The sequence below is a fragment of the Thermobia domestica genome, chromosome 16, assembly GCF_964235325.1.
Source record: "Thermobia domestica chromosome 16, izTheDome1.hap1.1, whole genome shotgun sequence".
Classification (NCBI taxonomy): domain Eukaryota; kingdom Metazoa; phylum Arthropoda; class Insecta; order Zygentoma; family Lepismatidae; genus Thermobia; species Thermobia domestica.
Window position 1 is genome coordinate 106,236,309 of NC_137469.1, and position 20,707 is coordinate 106,257,015.

The window sequence follows — 20,707 nt, forward strand, 5'->3', positions numbered from 1 at the left end:
GTAATTTTAATATTCAAGAATGTTGAGTGAATTAAATTATATTAACTAACAATGATATCAAAACTACTATTTCTTCCAACAAACTATAATATTGCTTGCTAGGTTTGTTCAAGTAAACACAACTGGAATGTGAAAACAAAGGTCAAGAAGCAATGGATTTGAAAGTATGCCCTACATTAGTGAGTGTAATTTTAATAAATGTAAACTCTCAGATATGTTTTACTGTTAAAAGAACCAAATTCTAATTAGAACAGAAATAATGCACGTTCCACTCAACGACCAAAATTGTATTTTGAATTTAGTTATAATATTTTTAGCCAGGAAAGTTGTTAATATATTCTTAAATTACTTTAGGTTGATAAAGTATTATTAAACAACAAACTAAAATTATATTGATTATTTCCTGTAATCACTAGTGTTATTACCTCTATTGTTTTAGTATATTTTACTCTCGATAATACATAATATATTGAAGATAAAGGTTTGATTGAACTTAAATAAACCTATAATAAATAATCAACTAAACTCATTGATTAATAATCTTTGTTAACTTTGGCAATACGAGGCACAACCAAGATCTGGTGAATTGTACACTATAAGGTCAACATAAAAAGAAATGATTTTACTGGTATGGATTTAGCAATATATAAGACACTTTCCAACATATACACAATGCTATTAAGCTTTGTCGTAAAGCGGGATCAGCTGTTGTATGCATGTAGCAAATAATTCTACTAAGACTCGACCAGGATGGCACAACAATCTACTATTCAACTGTGCTTTCAAAACGTTGCTAGGCCAGAAATCGTTTCAGCTGGAAAAACGTATAAAAGTCAGGTGCTACATATAGGAGGAGGTCAAGCAGTACACAGAAGTGCTTCCCAGTGGCGATGCAATCGAATAAATGTTTATCTTCCTGATAACATTGCAATAGAAATGACGAAGAATTGCCAGACTTTTCTTCACGTTATCCGCCGCCAGTTGTTTTGGAATCCATTGTGCACACAACATGAGAATCCGATCACCGTGAATAGCCGGTTCTGTAGAACTAATTGCTGCATACTTTCCACGAATTCAGGAGCAAACTTGGAAGGTTGGGCATTATGGCGTATGTTATGGACGTTGCACGTTAGACGTTTATGCACACAACATGAAAAACATTTCTAACATTTTCATAACTCTGCACAGATAACATTTCATAAAATTAGTTAAGCATTAGGGTGTTTTGGACCGTTGCCTGGAAAATATTTGAAAATGGGTCTAACAACAAAAAAATACATAATTTCTATAACACTCATTAGGCTACATCCAAGAAACAATCCACAAACGCCACTGGCAGAAACTGCAAGAAAGAGAAAAAGATAGAACTAATCATTAATAGTGTTGATATTTATAATCTAATTCTGGATTCATACTTTGATTAAATTACTTAGCGAGTTGTGGTTATGATGCAACTGTTATATCTACAAGAATAATGGTAGAGTGGTACACTTTCATTACAAGAAATACTTTTCAAAGCTTAAAATAATTAAAAGAATTAACATTAAATTTAGCATATTTCATTAGCATACATAATAACATATTAAAATATTAACATATATATTAACATAGATATTAACATTAAACAGTCTACTCGTTAGGAAATTATACGTGAACATAAACACGATATTAATACTATCATCTGCCATAATTTCAGGGTCTTACTTCAAAGATTAATAAAATCCTGATAAAATTTGTTGAAATATGCGAAGATGTGTACTCTTTCAAACTAATATAGGATAATCAAAATGGACACGTCTTTCTCGAAGTTTGCGTGAACATGAAGAATATGAAGCCGGTTATTTACGATATAAACACTGCCAGCAGTTAAAAGTTTCATAGTCCAGCACAATACATTATTATTAGATCCTTATCAAGTTTAAAGAGACTACAAATAAAGCAATGCTATTTTAAACAAAACAACGAGGAATCATTAAAATCGATCCATTTATGTTGAAGTTATGAGTGCTCATACACACAATTATTGTATGAAGTCTGTCAGTTAGCTGAACCGATTATCATTAGTTAGCTGAAAAGACTATATGTAGTTTCTTTTGATGTTCGCATTGAACCAGAAGAAAAGAATACTCTTTCTAGCAAAAGAAGAATTGTCAAGGTCAGCCAATCTTTGGCGAAGTTATACGTGCTCGTACACAGAAATCTTAATGATGAACATTGTCAGTCATGAAAAATTTTCACAGTATAGCTCCGAAGATTATAGGCCAATACTTATGATATTTTGTTGACGCAACAAGAAAGGCTACTATTTCAAACAGGAAAGAATCGTCAAAATTTGTGAAATTTTGTCGAGGTCATGCGTGAGCATACACAAAATCTCTGATGAAAATTGTCAGCCACGGGTAAGTTCATGGTCCAATTTCAAAAGTAGTACACTGGTTAACAAGGAAAATGCTTTAGAGGTAAAGGTAACAAATTCTTACTAGTTTTTGGGTGCTAAACACGAATATGATAATAGGCTTTAAAGATTAGTACGAATTTCAAAGAAATATGTTAAATCCTGGATCAGTACTGGAGTGAAATATAAGGGTTAGTGGCATCAACAGCTGTGTTCATTTCAATAATTATCCGTTGTTAGACTTTTAGCTTTATCACTATCCTTCCGCTATCACTTTTTTGCTGATAATGTTACTTCAACCAAATCAAGCTTCAGTTTGTATTGAAGTGTTTGACAAGGAAAACATGATTTAGAGTGTTCCTTTTTAGTTACAATTTGAACTCTCAAATGTACTCCTGGTAAGATATTTGGTAAGTGTGAGGTGTTTCTTTTTTCGATACAACACTGTACTAACCATAAACATATGGCGTAAATATGCTAATAATGCCGAGAAAATTATTCTGTTTGCGAAAGAGTTAAATTTGTCAGTAGAAAATAAAGTTGAGTCCAATCGCAAAGAAAGCCTAGCACAAATTTTACATGCGTAGTGATTTTGCGTAGCAAATAATTTGCACTCTTAGACGTGGTCGTGGTGAAATATTATGTTAGTATATGACTGCTTTTTATCGTTAATGGCAGTACTAACCACATACATGTCGCGTAAATATGTTAACAGTGTGCATAACATTTGTTATGTTTGCGGCGAAATAATATTTGCCCATCAGAAACGAAATTTCACAACACTTGGCTACTTGAGAAAAACCAAGCATGCCTTTTTCAGTTCCAACAATTGGAGAAAGCGAATAGATCACACTTAAAACTGCTATTTTTATACAGTTTCTCCAATTACGGATCTATCCATAAAGAAAAAGTATACTTTCACTTATTCCAATATTCATTGAGCTACTCTCTCTGTACCGCATTGTGAAGAGCTAAAGTTTCCCCAACCTGAGGCATTTTATTCCAATTTCGTTCAATGAAGAGCAAGAGGTGGACAAACCCGATGAAGATACGCCAAATTCTGTTGCAGGTTCTTCGTTATCCTCCAATCCTGACTTCATAAGCAACATATCATCATCATCTAACTGCTGTATGATAAATCAACGTGAATCAAATTACCTTATAATGAACTGTGAGAAAATGGCACAGAACTTCTCGCATCCAAACTCGAGCTGAGGGTAGCTCTTGCTGAAAATCTACAAGTGTCCGCGTTTCGGACATGTCAGAAGTTCCTAGGAGAGTATTTTTCAAGGAATGTGACAGAGTGCGTAATAAAAATATAACTGAGTTTATGAATAATCATAACATGAAATATTTCCGATGCATAGCGGATGTTCAAGGACGAATTAAAACTAAGTATGAAAGTTGTCTTAGTAAACAATGAAAATACGTTGCCATTAATTCCAATTTGGTATGCAGTGCACTGTAAGGATATCTTTTTCAACATGAAAGAAACTCATAAAAGGCATAATTATAAAACCAATGCAATTAGAATATTCGTGGCGACCTCAAAGCTCTAGCCATTCTTCCTGGTTTACTGCACTGCGTTACGAAACACTGCTGTTTTAATTCACGTGCCATAGCCGGATAAGGCTTCTCACTACGTACAAAAAGACTGAACAGTTCATAAATCTTCAGGAACAGAAAACATTTAACATGTTCTTTGATATATTCCAGCAGTGTATTAGTTCCTCCTTGACATGTTAAATTGGGTTTAATTAAGACCTTCTTTAAGAGTATGATCTAATTCTGTAATTATTTATGTAATGATCTAGTTCTGTAATGATCTAATTCTGACTACATTCTACGCTAACTTGCAGAAATTTGTGAAACTATAACAAGGAAGGGAATATATATTAACCCTCAAATTCGTCAATGTCACAATGATCCCCAGTTGGGTGCAGTGTTAGAAGATAAGGAGAACCATTCAAGTTATTATTTCCGAAATGTGACATTCTTTTTATAATCGTACGGGATTACAACCATAAGGAGTCAGTGACGTAAATCCTTTCAAGCAATGGGATGTAATATGTCGCTAAAATACATATAATACACTCTAATATAGACTTATTCCAAGAAAACTTCAGAGCAGTCAGATTTGAAGATGACGAACATTTCCGCTAAGTTATATCTACAAAAGGAGAAAAGATATTAAGGTCACTGAAGTATATGCTTGATGATTATTGTTGGACAATCCTTAGAGATGTTTCAAAACAACAATACAAGTGACATGTAAAGAGATGCCGCCTTTAGTATCAACACGAGTTAGTTTTCATCACTTGCTATTTGTACACACGTGTTAATTAGTTATTAGCGCCACGTATCACATATTTCTTACGATTGAACTTAAACTGTAAGCAATATCATCATTCTCGTTTTCATTGCCTCAATTACATGCGGAAATCTACTTTAAGTTTCCGAAGCAAATAGAAAGTTAAAATTTCTTAGCTAATGTTATCATCTCCTTATTAAGTTTACACAAAACCGCAAGGAAAGAGTACCCTCTCAAAGAAAAAAAGAATCGTCACAATCGGTGCATCTACGTCTATGCGTAAACGTACGCATGTTAAAGTTGCCTAACAACAATTCTTACATTTCACCCATTGTTGTGTTTTATGGTCTAACTCCAAAGACCAGCACTACGTTCAAATGAAATTTGTATGGAACAGCCGGGAAAGTGTACTCTTTCAAACACAAAAGTCATCAATATCAGAACATCAATATTACAGTTATGTAACAACATAAACGCAGTATATATATATATATATATATATATATATATATATATATATATATATATATATATATATATATATATATATGTGTGTGTGTGTGTGTGTGTGTGTGTGTGCGTGCGTGCGTGTACCGTATATATACTATATAAAGGACATTTTAAAGTCCGTTAAAAAACCCAAGTCTCTCACGATAGTTATTTGAAACACGTGGAAGGAAAGACATTCTTCCGAGGCAGTTCTAATTCACTGGTTAAATTGTCACTGGAGCTTTGTATGAAGAAATTCTCAAATATCTGCTGCGGAAAATCACACACGTGGAACGGGAGTATCAAAATGACTTCTAGGGAAAGCTACTGCTTGCGAATAACCCGTCCCACACTACATTAAGTTTTGAGTAGAAAAGACGTATTTTTGTCTTACAACACTTTACGTACTTTTAAGTCCTTTCCTACTATGATTACTTCATCTTCCCCAAATTATGTTCACTCTTAAGTGGATTTTCTTTCTAGCGATATTTTCGCCATCTAGAAAGCATGGACAAAAAACGTGAATGACAACACTATTCAGAACTTCTAGAAGTAATTCCATGACTTACTGTTTCATGCAAAACAATGATTAGACAAAGGATATATCTCAGTGTGTATAAACTGAAGTATAATCACCCTATTTCTTATTCATTTTTTTGTAGATGTAATTTCGTTTCCTAATTGTCATATTCTGAATATTACAAAAAGAAAGCATTGAATATTAAAAACAATTGTTTATTTGCAACGCAACGATGATAATGCAATTTAAAACCTTGTTTTTCAAATTATGTGATGGTTGATTAGGAATATGGTTTTATCCAGTGATTATAACTCTTACATTTAGCTCTTCCGCTCTCTCTTGCGTGTAGTAAACCCTAATTTTGAAAAATTAAATTCATTATCTATAATACACACACACACACACACACACACACATATATATATATATATATATATATATATATATATATTGTACATAATCATTATTTTCGTTATATAATTTTTACTTCATTCAAATGATCGAGTTTCTTGTAAAATTATGCTGGATAGTATTTGTGTTTGTAGTTTACCACTTATTATTCTTCTGTAATATTAAAACAGTTTTCTCATGTAAGAACGGAGTAAATAAAAATATAATAAATGTGCACTGTTTTCTAGAATATTCTGTAAATCAGTTCATTAAAAGCAATCTGTGTGTCACTGCTTAGAGATTGTTTGACAATAATGTAATTCGACAGAATAATAACTGTGGATTACTATTAGCAATAAACCACGACATATTTCATATTATTAAAGTGCATCTGTCAATTTTATTGAAAAGTACGCATGACATTTTACTCTAATTTGGGGCTGCTGGATGTACTGTATTGATTTCTTGTCTTTCAGCTGTATTATAGTTTTAGAAAATATTAGAGTTTAAGAATTACGCATAATTTTGGGTTATATATTTTTAAACACATTGTTGAGTTGAATCTGAAAAGTGGTATAATGAAAAGCTTAAGTAGTATATACTTGTGTACCTGTTTTATTTAAAGCAGATTCCGTGGTTATTGTACAACAATATTTTTTAGGTTTAGAAATAAATTAGTTTTTCTCGGCTGTCTCGGGAACTAGGTATGGCGGTATAAGGATTTAGACTCACACACATAATTTTGTTTAGGTCAATGGATTCTATGTACTATGTTTCTAAATTTCTTCAATACTAATAATATGGTGTAGTTATTAACTAACTAACTAACTAACTCTATGGCCTATGAAACCCGGAGGTTCAATGCCGCGTTCACAAAAGTTCTCCACTGACTTCTATCCTTAGCTAACTGCATCCAGTTTCTACTTTGTATTCCAATCTCTGCGAGATACATCTTAATATTGTCCTCCCATCTGCGCCTAGGTCTTCCTAATGGTCGTTTTCCGATTGGTCTTCCAGTCAGGACTTTGAAAGCGTTTCTACTTTTTTCCATCCTAGCTACATGACCCGCCCACCTAAGGCTCCTAGACTTAACGACCCTAACAATGTTGGGTAGACCATATAAATTATGTAGTTCCTCGTTATGAAATTTCCGCCATTCCCCATTCCCGTTCTTCTTGGGTCTGAATATTCGTCTCAGGATCTTGTTCTCAAATACTTTCAGTCTATGTTCTTCCCTCAGAGTAAGTGACCATGTTTCGCAGCCATACAGAACAACAGGCATAATTATCGTTTTGTATATTTTAAGCTTCAAATTCGTCGATAGAATTCGCGACGACAAGAGATTTTGAACCGAATAGTAACACGAATTCCCTGCTTTTAGTCGACATTTAATTTCTTCGTGAATATGATTTTCCTCTGTTAATATTGATCCTAGATATTTGAAACTATCCACTTCATCAAAAGTATTATTAAATATTTTAATGCATCCATAATTTGCTGTATTCCGGTCCCGACGCACATCCATGTATTTAGTTTCCTCTGCATTTACTTCTAAACCCATGTCCCTGCAAGCGTTTAATAAGATCTCTGCATTTCTTTCTATTGTTCTCCTATCATCCCCTATTAAATTTACATCATCAGCATATGTCATAACCTGGTGAATACCGTTCAACTGTAGGCCCTGATTGCTATCTTTGATTTTCCTTATAGAGTATTCCAGAACGAAGTTGAATAATAATGGCGACAACGCATCTCCTTGTTTCAGGCCATTTTCGACGTGAAAGCTCGTGGACAAAAATTTTCCTACACGGACTTTACTTTGGGATTCATTTAAACATATCTTAATTAATCTAATTAGCTTTCTCGGTATTGCAAGTTCTGTAAGGACGTTGTATAATGTTTCTCTCCTAACCGAGTCGTACACCTTTCTAAAATCAATAAATAGTTGATGTACCGGGGTATTGTATTCCCACTTTTTTTCGAGTATTTGGCGAATGGTAAATATTTGGTCGATAGTTGATCGATTTCGTCTAAATCCGCACTGTTAATCTCCAATAATTTCATCTGCCTATGGGGTCAGTCTTGCTAACAGAATATTTGAAAGGATTTTATAGGATGTTGACAGAAGAGAAATGCCTCGATAATTATTACAGTCAGTTTTGTCGCCTTTCTTGTGAATTGGAACAATGATTGATTCTTTTCACTCTTGTGGCAATTCTTCCGTGTTCCAGATAAGGAGAATGAGTTTGTGTATCTTGTTCCACAATTTTTCGCCTCCAGCTAAAATTAACTCAGCCGGAATTTCATCTACACCCGGAGATTTGTGTTTCTTTAATTTCTTTATAGCGATTTCTACTTCTATTCGGTTGAGTTCTGGAATATACGGTTCTGCGGTGTGTATCACCTTTTCTCCACGTACACTAGTTTTTGGTTGCGTGTTAAGCAAATCGTCAAAGAAATCTTTCCATCTATTTAAGATGCTATCCGTATCAGTGAGCACTGTACCGTCAGATTTCTTTAATATATAAGCAAGAGGTTGATAGCCTTTCTTAAATTCGTTGATTCCCTTATACATGTCCCGAATGTTTTTATTTTTACTATTATCTTCAAGTTCCTTAATTTTAGCTTTCAGAAGATCGCGTTTCTTTGTTCTAAAAGTTTTGGAAGTTTCCCGCCTGATATCTGCGAAATTTTGTGTAGTTATTTCATTCGGATTTTGTAGCCAGCGTAATTTTGCCTGTTTTCTCTTCTCTGCTAGTGTAATTATTACTTCTATCAAATTTTTAAAATTACATTCGTACTTTAAAAATATACTCAAATCTTAACATAAGGTAAAGATAACTCACACTTAATTAAACAAACATACATAAACTATACAATATGAAAGGAATATTGTCAAGAATGACCCTCGCGTACCTCGATAATACTAGATCTGTAATTATTGTTGAAAGTGATAATGCTTGTAGCGGTGGACGTTGTTCAAAACTTGTTTCGCACGATGGGGTGTATAGGTACGTGAAATCGCGTGCGACCGTGATATTATAGAAACAATTCCAGTATGATGAGGAAAATGTAAAACTAATTTTAGAAACATAACACAGCTGACAACAGGTGTTTGTATGTTTTCTTTGTCATCCTTTATACATTTTTCTGATTCTGAAGTATAATTATAAACTCTGCTATTAAAATAATAAACAAAATTAACGCATAAAACGCATTGATGTAAACATTTACATCAGAACCGTAGCTATGGCACTAAGAAAGGAGAAGCGAAATCAGTTTGGGGGTTAGGCTAGAGTTTACCCATCATGCATAGCGGTAGATTGCATTACACAACTGAAAGTTTCAGTAAGTTGAAAGGGGATACGGAGGTCAATTAGTCTCCGGCTACTCTCTAGATATATGCGTGATGTAGATATCTGTTGTTAGATATTCACTCATTACTCTCTCATCAAGTTAATGAACTATATTCATTCACGATCTATCCTATTATTCCGTTTAATGAATGTCTGCGCAATCCCTTCGATTTTATGGTAAGAAGAACTGTTCTATTTTGAAAGAGAATAACAAACACCTATAGGTTAGTTTGAAATTTTCACACTGGCGGTAAACTACGTACAACCCTAATTTCGGCAATGAAATAAAAACGCAAAACACGTTTTGAGTATTTGAGGTCTCAACAGTCCTATGAATTTATACCAACCCTGCGGGAAGATATCTGGACTTATTTTACACCTTACCCCAATACGTCGAATGTTTGCCACGGCAATCAGCTTGTATCGACACAAGAATTTAACTGACGACTGTTTCAAAAGTTGCCAATTCTCCGTTCGCATGAATTCACAACCCACTTTTCTTATCCCTCTCAGCCCTCACACGAACTTTCTTGTCACGCAACCTCTCCTGACTTCATCATAGATTATTTCATAATTAAGTAATTCAATTTTGGGTATTAGCTTTTCTTACCAACTATATCCAGCATTCCTCTCATCACTCGTAACTGTGTCCTTTGTTGACCTAATCGAAAAATTATTTTGTCGTATGTATAGTTAGATCCAGATTCATCTCTGAAATTTAAGAAAAGGATGTATTATTAAGTCATTAATTTACTAAATAGCCACGTCAATATTTAAGAAAAACTTAAGAGTTAGGTTTCACATATAGCAATATATTTTCTTATAAATGCTTTTTGCTGTTTTGCGGATTGGAAATAAATCAGAATATATATATATAGTGTGCTTTTGAAAGTGCAATCATGAACCAAATCAACAAATAGCTTTCTTTAGTTAGTATGTGAAACGTATACACAGCTTGACACGTGAACTCCCACAAACAATAAAATCAAGGACTCCTTATTGAAACCATGTGTGCTTACCATATATGTAAGTGCAAGCCCAAAAACATTTGTAAGTTTATAGTTTAGTCATTTAGTATAACTACAGATCCCGAATATTCATCACCATGAGTAAAACATTGAGAAAGAGGTAACACGTTAACTGAAAAGATGAACACTTAGTTTTATGTATAATGCCTCGTGAAATTCAAATTTTACCTACGTATGAAACAAAGAACAAATATCGGGAATGTAATAATTTTGGAAACGTACGAGTTTCGCCTCACATTCGTAAACTGTAGTAGTCTTCCAAGGTATTGAGGTACACAGTAATATTCTAAAGAGAATTAATACCTGGGTAGAGCTATCAGTTCCAATTTCAATAGAAGGATAGCGATAAAACATGAGTACAAAGGTGCTTTTTCTTCGTATGTTCTAGCGCATAAAAAAGTTCTTTGTTCAACTACTTTTGATTAGAATCCACTACTTTAAAAAGAGATAAGAATGTGCTTAGTTCTGAATCGAAGAAAATGTTTCAGCCTATTTGTAACGATAGGGTTCATATCATCATTGAGAACAAAATATTCAATGATACCGTAAGTTCAGATTGTGATTTACTTACATATTAGAAGTTACCTAATTCTAAAATGAGTGTGAGCAATTTTACCACATTAAACGTTCAACAATCACTACAAAACCCTAAAAAATAATGCCAGTATAAAAATATAATGGTTGTTCTAGGTAGATTGATATATCTGGTTTCTTTGATAAAGTGTTTTACTAGTTATACCAACAACTAATGTCTTTTACACATACAGAACAATAACATTATTGCTAGAATGCTTGACAAGGAATTCAGGTAATTTTGCCAGTTCACTAAAATAACATCTGAGAGCGGATTATTTCATTAAAAAAGAAGAATAACTCTAGCTGCAAAATTATTTCATTTTTTTATAAAGCTATAAACAAGACCAATTGCACCCAACGTTTTGAGTGAAATGATAGACGAAATGATTTCAGCACCGCATTATTCTCCGTGTTACATTTAACTCTTCATATTAAGGGATAACACCTAAATAATCGCTATGGCTTCTGAAACTGGAAGTAGTAGTAAATAATGATATGATACGAGAAAACCAAGAAAATCCCAAATCGTTCAAGTAGAGAAAACTCACTTTAAATTTAAAATGTTTCTCAAAATCTGAACCTATCTAGAAGGTTTAGATTTCCACTTACGTTATAGACTCATCTACGACATACGTTACAATTAGAAGATTTTTTTAAACTCAGAACAATAGATTAGTGCCCAACACACAATTCGTACATATCGTCTCAGTCAAATACCTTCTGCTTGTCTATCAATTTAGCTAGCACGAAAGGGTTGACTAAATAATGACAGATGTTGACTAATCATTTGTCAGACTTTCGCTATAACGGGTCTAGGCACACACCTCTTTTGTCAATAATTTCACGTTAAACCAAGCTCTAAATTAGATTAGAAAAACAATTCCAATAGGTAATTTATATATATTACATTACCTGAGAATGACATTGAAAACACTTCTAAACGTTCTTTCTACACAACTTCGTAAGCAGTCGCACTTAATACCTTCTCCACTTTTTGGATTCACTGCGTCAAACATATCTGGAATAAACACGATTTATCACAACATAGATCTCCGATGTTTGTCGCATAAGTTGTAAAGATTGTGAGTTTTTATACAATAAGACAAGCACAGAATGAAGGTACACTATGTAGAAGAAGTTTGATTTTATGATGTAATATTTTCTCTATGTTAAAGAATAGAACTGGAAGTTCATTTCTACCACTTTCCCTTTCAAGATATTACAATGCCGCTGGAATATATTATTCGAACACTTAATTGAATGAACTTCTCGCTATTTATTAGACTTTTTCTTTATGATTATCTACGTTAAAAACCAGAAGCGGTTTACTTCTGTCATTTCAGGTTTTAAAATATTGTTAAGAAATAATAATGTAACTATCCTTAGAACTTCAAATTGTTTCCCGAAAAATTAGCACTTCTAGCTGTGTCTTAACCTTTTCACTCTATGCCATCAACTTTAGAACTGGAAACGGTGCTTTCTAATACTTCCGCTTGCATATCATCGGGCTCAATTCCTAACATCTTAATTTTACTGCTGGAGATGAACTAAGTAATTATTGAGATTTTGTGTGCCACACCAGGAGGGACACGTGGATAGACTTGATAAAATATATAAAGGAGATTTGATCGTTAACCTGAACTACTTAAATTGAAAGTTTAAAAATGTGGTTTCGTATCTCGGCGTGTCTTGGTGGAAGTTCAAAGACACCAAGAATAAATCGTGTCTTAGGAACAGAACAGAGATAATTCTCCAATTTTAAAGAATTAAGTAAGATAAGAACAAGCTAGCGACTAAGCAGTAAAAATTGCGTCATATTTAAGAAGCCCAATAATAATATGCATTTAAGGCACAAAGTCGATCTCCGCAAACGTTGTGTCTGCACATCTTGGGGAAAGTGACTTTATGCCCACCCTGTATTGCTGATGGCCTCACCGGTATTAGAATAAACTCTCTGTTTCTGAGATGAGTAGTAGTTCTGAAAGTAGTGGAATTCATAACCATTAGGCATTCAATATTGGCTTCCACCCTGTATATACAATATATATATATATATATATATATATATATATATATATATATATATAGACCAACTAAACTTCGGGAGTTTTGGTTTCCATATGATTTAGGTATTCAAATACTTCACGCGACCACAGCTTGTCACATGATTCCATTAGTTATTGTAAGCACACCATGCCAGGGCATATTAGATTCTTTTTTATAGAAATATACGCCACGTTTTATCTAGAGTTAGTTGACAAAATAAGTGGATATAATGAAACCCAAATGATTTAAATTTACATTAGAATATTAAATATGAAATATACATAATAAAGTGAATTTTGTTCGAGCTGACTATTACAGGAGTATTGCAGCGATTTGAGGTTCTGCGATTATATTTACTTTGATAGTAGATGTAAATTATTAACTTGCCGAAAAATAGTAAGGTAAACTCAATTGGTTGCATTTGATGTTTTTGCGTTAAGGTATTTGGTTAATGATAGTTGAACAATGTTGGACCATTGTGCTTGTACATTATAGTGGATCACCAATATAAATTATTATTCTACTGATAACTGGTATTATAGAGGAAATGTAAGTAGTTGATTACGTAGGATCTTTTGATATGGTTTTCAAGTCCCCTTCTGCTGCAGTAGTTACTTGATATTTGCATTATTACTTGTGATTATTTTCTTTCTGATAAGTACATACCTCCGTAATTTTTCAAGCAATCCACTCCATTCTTATTACATAATGGTTGCCGTTCTGAAACATAAAATAATGTAATTTATACTTATCTTTATTGTACAGCTTATTGTTTATGAAAATATATAATGCAGCTAATGCTATCATTCGCGTAGGTATTATCACTAGTATGAAGGAACAGCTATCCACTTGTCTGTAAAAACTATTACAGGCTCTGTTCTAATGGGCATATAAATTCAGTATCACATCTAATAGAGGCAGCTAGGGTATTCTGATCATAAGTTGCTTGTAAACTTGAGAAATGACTTTAAATACAGAATTCGAAGTGCTGATTAATGCTTGAAGAGAGCAAGTGGATATCTATCTTATTGCATAGTTTAGATTTCATCCTGTAAAGTATAAGTCATAAATGAAGATATCACGTAATCAAATAATGGTATAAATATTCTCATAAAGGGAATCAGCTTGACAATAGAGCCCCAATTTTTCTACACACACATAAAAAAGTAGGGTAGGTTTAGAAAGTGTACAGAAAAGTAGAATACAATAAGGAACAATAGAGTGAAGTACGTCAATGTTAAGTTAGGGCAAGGTAAGTTTGCACTTATTAAGTAAAACTTATTCCAGTGCTATTTGTTGAGCCTACTTATGGATAGCAACTGAAGAGGGCTTTGTAAAATTGACCCCGTAAAATGTTACTCATAATACAACCTCGTTCCAATACTCAGCTATTCAATTAGATATATATTCTAGTACAGACTATAAAACTCAAATTATTCCACTTTCGCCAGTGTACATGCATTTAAATTATATATAAAGTGAAAAATTATTTATATCACACTCGTTAAACAAAAACTAAATTTTATTGGGTATCGTAATAAATTGTTTGTAGGTATTTTGACTGTGAATGAATAAGAGTTCAAATTTGCTCGTGTGATGTTATAGCACAAACTAGACAAAAGAAATGTTATTAGGATCCTTTCATTATTTCAGTTATTTTATTTGACAAAACAAAACGTTGCTTTCTCTTTTTAATTAACATCTTCGAAATACTAACACTGAAGACTCATACACAACTTAGGATTTCAGATCAAAAGGGAGGCAAATGTACATTACAGACTCTGAGAAATATTCATAGAATTTGTAAGGGATCCTTATGAGTACATCGTAAAGTTTACATAGATCTCTTTCCGTTTACATTATAAAAATTATTTACAAGGTCTTGTTCATGAGTTTTTAGTTCTTAAATAAGCTTCGCTATAGATAGCAAAGAAATGTGTGTATAATGAAGATAAGTAGACTTGAGTTCCTCATACACATACCATGCCTGCATATACGTTAAGATAAGGCATTTTGATCAATATCTTTACCATGAATTACTCTAATATTTTGCTGCTTGAATTTAAAGTGCATAACTTGTACTTAATGATTGACACTTAGACCCATGTCATGCCTTAAAACAAGTCAACATTTATGCAAACGTTTTTTCATTTTAGAAGTAAACATTCAACCCACATACATTTTCGCAAATTTTTCACTTCGTCTGAATGTTACAAGCAAGAACGCTTGGTCTCCCGAAGGTGGTCTACGGTATTGTAACAGCACCCAAACAGCACTGTATAGTCTCTGCATGTTTGGCATGACAACTGTTGTAGTGACTCGTATCGTTGACTTATACTGTCGTTTCTTCCATTTCAATGCTTCCGTTTTTACAAAGATGCCATTTAGGGAACGAATCTGCTCTCTGAAAATTTTGCGTCTTCTATCTACTAGTTTTAAAGTTACAAGACCGTATCAAGATATATGATCAGTTTTATATGTATCATGAAATAGCATGTAATGGCACAAAACAGCATGCATGGCAGTATGTTTGGCATGAAATATCGTTAGTGGAGAAATAAATAAAATCTCAGGGTATGATTCGCATTGGAGCAGTTCTCACACAATTTGATAGGAATCGAGACAATAATATATGCAAAACGAATTAGAGTTTTTATAATCAAATGTTACTCATTGCACCGCGAAGCTGTGTGAAATTTCCGTAAAACGGAACTACATTTTGAAGTTTCATTACGATAATTAGGCAAATTCTTCGAATACCATTATCAAGAAAATGTTCTGTTTAAGGGAAACATACGTTTTGAAAAATTAACAAGCAAACAATCTTCAGTCATATTCCTTCTGAAAATCTCGATGTCTAGTAATGGGCGACCAATCACAGAAATATGATGTTATTCTGGAAAACTCGAAGGGACACAAAAGTACCTATGATGTCACCAATCATCTAAACGTTCACTACTAAATGGTGACAAACCATTCGGAGAAATCTGGCCACGAAAACAAGCTCAACTTTGAATGCCACATGATCTGGCTAAAATCATTCATTAGATTGAATTCCTATCTGCGAATCTCTACAGAAACAATACCATATCGAACCAGAGGAGGTTTAACATGAGTGATAAAAACTGGATAGTACGCAACACCAATGTTTGATAAGCATCCTAGTTAAAGTGAGGAGAATTACCACAGCCTGTGGAAATATACATATTGACGGCCAGCAAGGCAATGTTGTCTGTTTGGTAGGATTGGAAGGACATCCTGAGTCATGAACTGCTGTCCCCAGGCAGATCAACAGATTTGGTATGAACTGTCGATAAGTAGAGCAAGTGTACCTAGCAATTTAAAAAATGGCTGAAACTGAGCAATGCGTACCGTATACTATGCTTACAGCATACATTTTTTAACAACATGTCATCCCGTCTGCCTCAGAAGAATTCTATCGAGATATTAAGTTAGTTTGAAAACAAGCCGTTAAAAACCAAATATCACAATTTTTGTTACCAGAAACAACAGATGATCTACAGTGACAGGATTACGATGTTGCTCGAACAATGGTAGACGGTGATTGAATAAAATTCTCACAACCTGGTATTATCAAATGCAAACTTACGGACATTCGATAATTTTCTTATCTTACTACGTCGTGCTCCACCATACTATTAGTGTATTTGGTTGATTGATCTAATAATTAATTCGGTTCTAATGTAACTTTCTATCATTGTTTTTATGTAAGAGGGGACTTTCAAGTGTAATACAAAACAGTACTCGATTTTTATTCCTAGCTAAGCACCTTTCACATGCAGGAATTAGTATTATATATCGAAATTATAATAGGAACAACGTAAATATTTCTTCATTCATTTCCACGAAAATAATGATTTTACAGACATAAAGAACAGAAAGAAAAAACAGAAAACAAATTAGCAATGACATTTGTTAGCAGAATAATTTTGTGTTGCGAAAGTGATGATAAGAGCTGCATAATTTGAATTTCGTGTCTCCTTCAGCAGCAACCTTATATGAGACGTAGATTGACAACTCAATGTGGGATGTGAACCATGTAAGCTCTTACCTGGTTCATTGAGCTTCAGTGGGTGATAATAGGATGGTGAAGATACTTAATACTCTATTCTCAGATATGTCATTTTACATTTACGATTCATATAATATTGTTTCCTAATCGAATTTCAAAACAAAACAGTTGATAAACAGTTATTCAAAGGAATGTTCTAAGTCTTTCACTTAGGTTTGGAGAACGCAAGAAAAAAAACATGACCTGCTCTTGGATTGTAACACACGAGCACTTGATTAACTAAATATTCACCCGAACCGCTCAATTATTTCGTAAGCTACGTCACATTCACTGTGTGTAAAATGGTTTTCTGTCCCAGACTAGGTTATATTTTTAATAAGATACGATTGAGTCTGTGGAAATTATTGGAAGTTACATTCCATGCAATCTGTAAATGTATTTTTGCACATGTCACATTTTCTTTTGTTTCACACTAACTGATGAAAAACGGGTTGAAACTGTGAATTTATATGTGTTGGAATTATTGTTAATAATAATAACGTAATAACTTAATTACAATAGCAATTTCCTAAAAATGGGATTTGATGAAGAACTTTAATTAACTCAACAAATGGTATTCTCTTCATTGTTTATAGACCCGAATGGTACCTCTTCAAAGGGACTAAATGGTTCGTCAAGACTTACTAGTTAACAATTTTTGTGTAAACTGAAGAAACTGATAAACAAAAGTAAGTTGTTGAAGAATTAGATTTTCATGCAAACTACTCGGGTATGATTCCCGGCAGATTCGAAATTTATAACATGCTTCGATTTCAAGTTTAATCCACATTCAGTGAGATAATTAACATATTTTTTGTGGAGAAGGAAAAAGATATTTGAATTAACAAAATTGAAGTAGGGCCATGAATGAAGATAACAATTTACACATGTATTTTCTTCCATTGTCCCAGATTTCATATTTTCAGTTTATATAAAATATTTTCTAACTCATGTATGATCAGTATTTTCTCTTTTTTTCTCATATGCTGTACGTAATGAAGTAATTCATTATATAGACAACAAGTTATATCTTTGATATATGGCAACAATAGAGATACATCTTAAATTGAAATATTTTTCGTGAGACAGTAGACACATTTTGTACTCCACAGCTTTTGCACTTGTAAGATGGACGTAAACATATCCAAGGTATCGCTATCACCATTTAGATTACAATAAAGTTACCAATTACTTGATGATATCTCTGTGAATCTTTTGTTTTGAAATATGAATTTAAAATCATCTTAGAAGATGTAATGATCTTAGATGATGTACTACTTAGGAGTTTGGACATCTTTTCAGCACTTTGGTATTACATGCATTTTTATAGCATATACAAAGTATATTTTACCATATGTAATAAACAAGCTGCTCATGCTATCTTGTTGATGTAACTGTATATGTATTACCTGGTTCTTGAGATTTTATTGCAAAATTTGAAAAAACTTTTAGACGAAGTACAATGTGTTAGTTTTCATTTGATACATAATTTCTAGGTTTTGTCTAAAATGTTATATATTATTTCGTATCCATAGGCGTTGTAATTACACTGGTATCATAAATTAATGGTATATGATTTGGACAACATACATTTATTAGATCTAAGCAAATACGTGTTTCCGATAACATTATATTGGGAAACCAGTTATGAAAAATGTTTCTTGATACGTGAAACCAATTCAATCTAGAAAGTTGTACGCAAAACGTCTCACATATGAACACTTTTTTTTTTATCAATTTAAAAGTTTCAAGGGAACGAAAGTTGTACAGAGTAATTTTAAAACGAACTTTTTTTTTTATAGGTAACGAAATATTTTTGAGGATTAAGTTTCATATATATTTGTCAATCAACGACTTGGAACTTGAAAGTAAAAAGTAGCAAATGAATCGTAAACACGTTTAAACAGAAATATTGTAAGTAAAAAAAAACAAACTTTTAACAAAATAAACATTTGTTTAAATATAAAATGTTTATCAAATAAAAATATTAAATTCATTATAGAAATATCGTGACATGCCAATAAAGTTATTGTTTCACTAACAAGAAACATCACGTTTTCCATACCACATAGTTGAAAATATTGACATAGATTGGTTGCTCGATACGAGAGTAATACTGAAAGTGAAACGATTCGTCTGCACAATAATATGTGCATTGTTTTCGTATACGAAGAATACGTATAATACAGAACCTATTTATTGTTTTCTTTCGTCCTAAATTAAAGAATTAAACAAATATTATATGGCTTTTATTTAAAGCTAGTAATCACCTTTATGATATCCCACTTGTCTGTCAGTGCAATTGCATAATTTAAGTTTTGTTTCCACTTTGCACTGTGAGATACACGCTGAGTAGCTGTAGTACTTATACACCCACATTCCACCGTTTTCTTCAGGAAACTTGCATTGTCTGGATTCAATTGAAACTGATCTAACGTCATCGTCAGCTGATTCATCACTCAAAATTATAATTCCTTCGAAATGGTTAAAAGAAAAACGTGAATCTCCCATATATTTGTTATAAATTGGTACTTCGACAGGACTCATAAATTGATGCTGCAAGTGGAGAAGATACATTTATATTACATTTAGTATCTAAGATTTTATTATACTAATCATTTTAGATTATCAGGCTAATTCCAATAAAGCATATGTTAAAGCTTCATCAATAATAATAATAATGCCATATACTTCGTAATTAATTATCTTGTGAATCTTGCTGTGTTTATATCTATCATTTTCTCACATTACAAATTTAAAAAGAAAACTCTTAAACTTCAATTTGCTACATTTGTTTCTTTTCTCAGCTTACCATATATTGCATCATTAGTAGGTGAAAATATAACCTTCTTTCTCGACTAAGTAATGAAGTTTAATACATATCTTATGAATGAAATTTGTTGTGTAATGATTAGAACAATACATATTATGCTTCATTTGAATTTGTTTTTAACATAAACCAATGAACAGAAATTAAATGTTGCTCACCAATATTATGAATTTATTTTCAGCAATCATATCAAATAGTGTAAAGTTATACAAGTGCGCATGGTAAAAGTAGTACTACAATATTTAATGATGAAAATATGACGATATATGTCACTCCCCATCACTTTACCTACACTACCAACAAGATTGTGTTTAATTGTCAGTTTTAGGTATGTCTCAGTGTTTTCTTCCGTGAAACGTAATCTTTGAGAATTCATGTTACAATTGAGGTAGGATAGCTTCTGTCAATTGAATAACAGGATGGATGAATCATAAATGCATTCATTCACAACTTAGCAGAGCTATAGTAGTGAAACGTTTGTCAGAAAAATAAAAAAAAAATAAGGGACAATTTTTCAATATACAACTGCAAAAAATGTTGAAATGTTTGCAATTGGAGCATGAATAAGATCAAACGTTTCACTTCTTCTAAAGGAAAGTTGAAAGATATTTTTTCAAGAACGGTAGGTTTAAAATTTCTGAACTTCATTTCAAACTTTAATGGCAGGACACTTCCTTCTGTACATCTTACAAAA

At 32.7% G+C, this 20,707-nt stretch overlaps 1 protein-coding gene across 1 annotated transcript in view; it reads right to left on the reverse strand.

Moving 5' to 3' along the window:
• Positions 1–568: 568 nt before the first annotated feature.
• Positions 569–20,707, reverse strand: part of LOC145672557 (sodium channel protein Nach-like) — a 43,344-nt gene continuing 23,205 nt past the window's right edge. The window contains exons 3-7 of the mRNA XM_081741716.1: positions 19,454–19,739; positions 13,778–13,831; positions 11,978–12,083; positions 10,072–10,172; positions 569–1,342 (exon numbers count right to left, since the gene is read on the reverse strand). Coding sequence (XP_081597842.1) covers positions 1,209–1,342; positions 10,072–10,172; positions 11,978–12,083; positions 13,778–13,831; positions 19,454–19,739 — 681 coding nt within the window. The 3' untranslated portion in view covers positions 569–1,208. The remainder of the gene's footprint in view (positions 1,343–10,071; positions 10,173–11,977; positions 12,084–13,777; positions 13,832–19,453; positions 19,740–20,707) is intronic.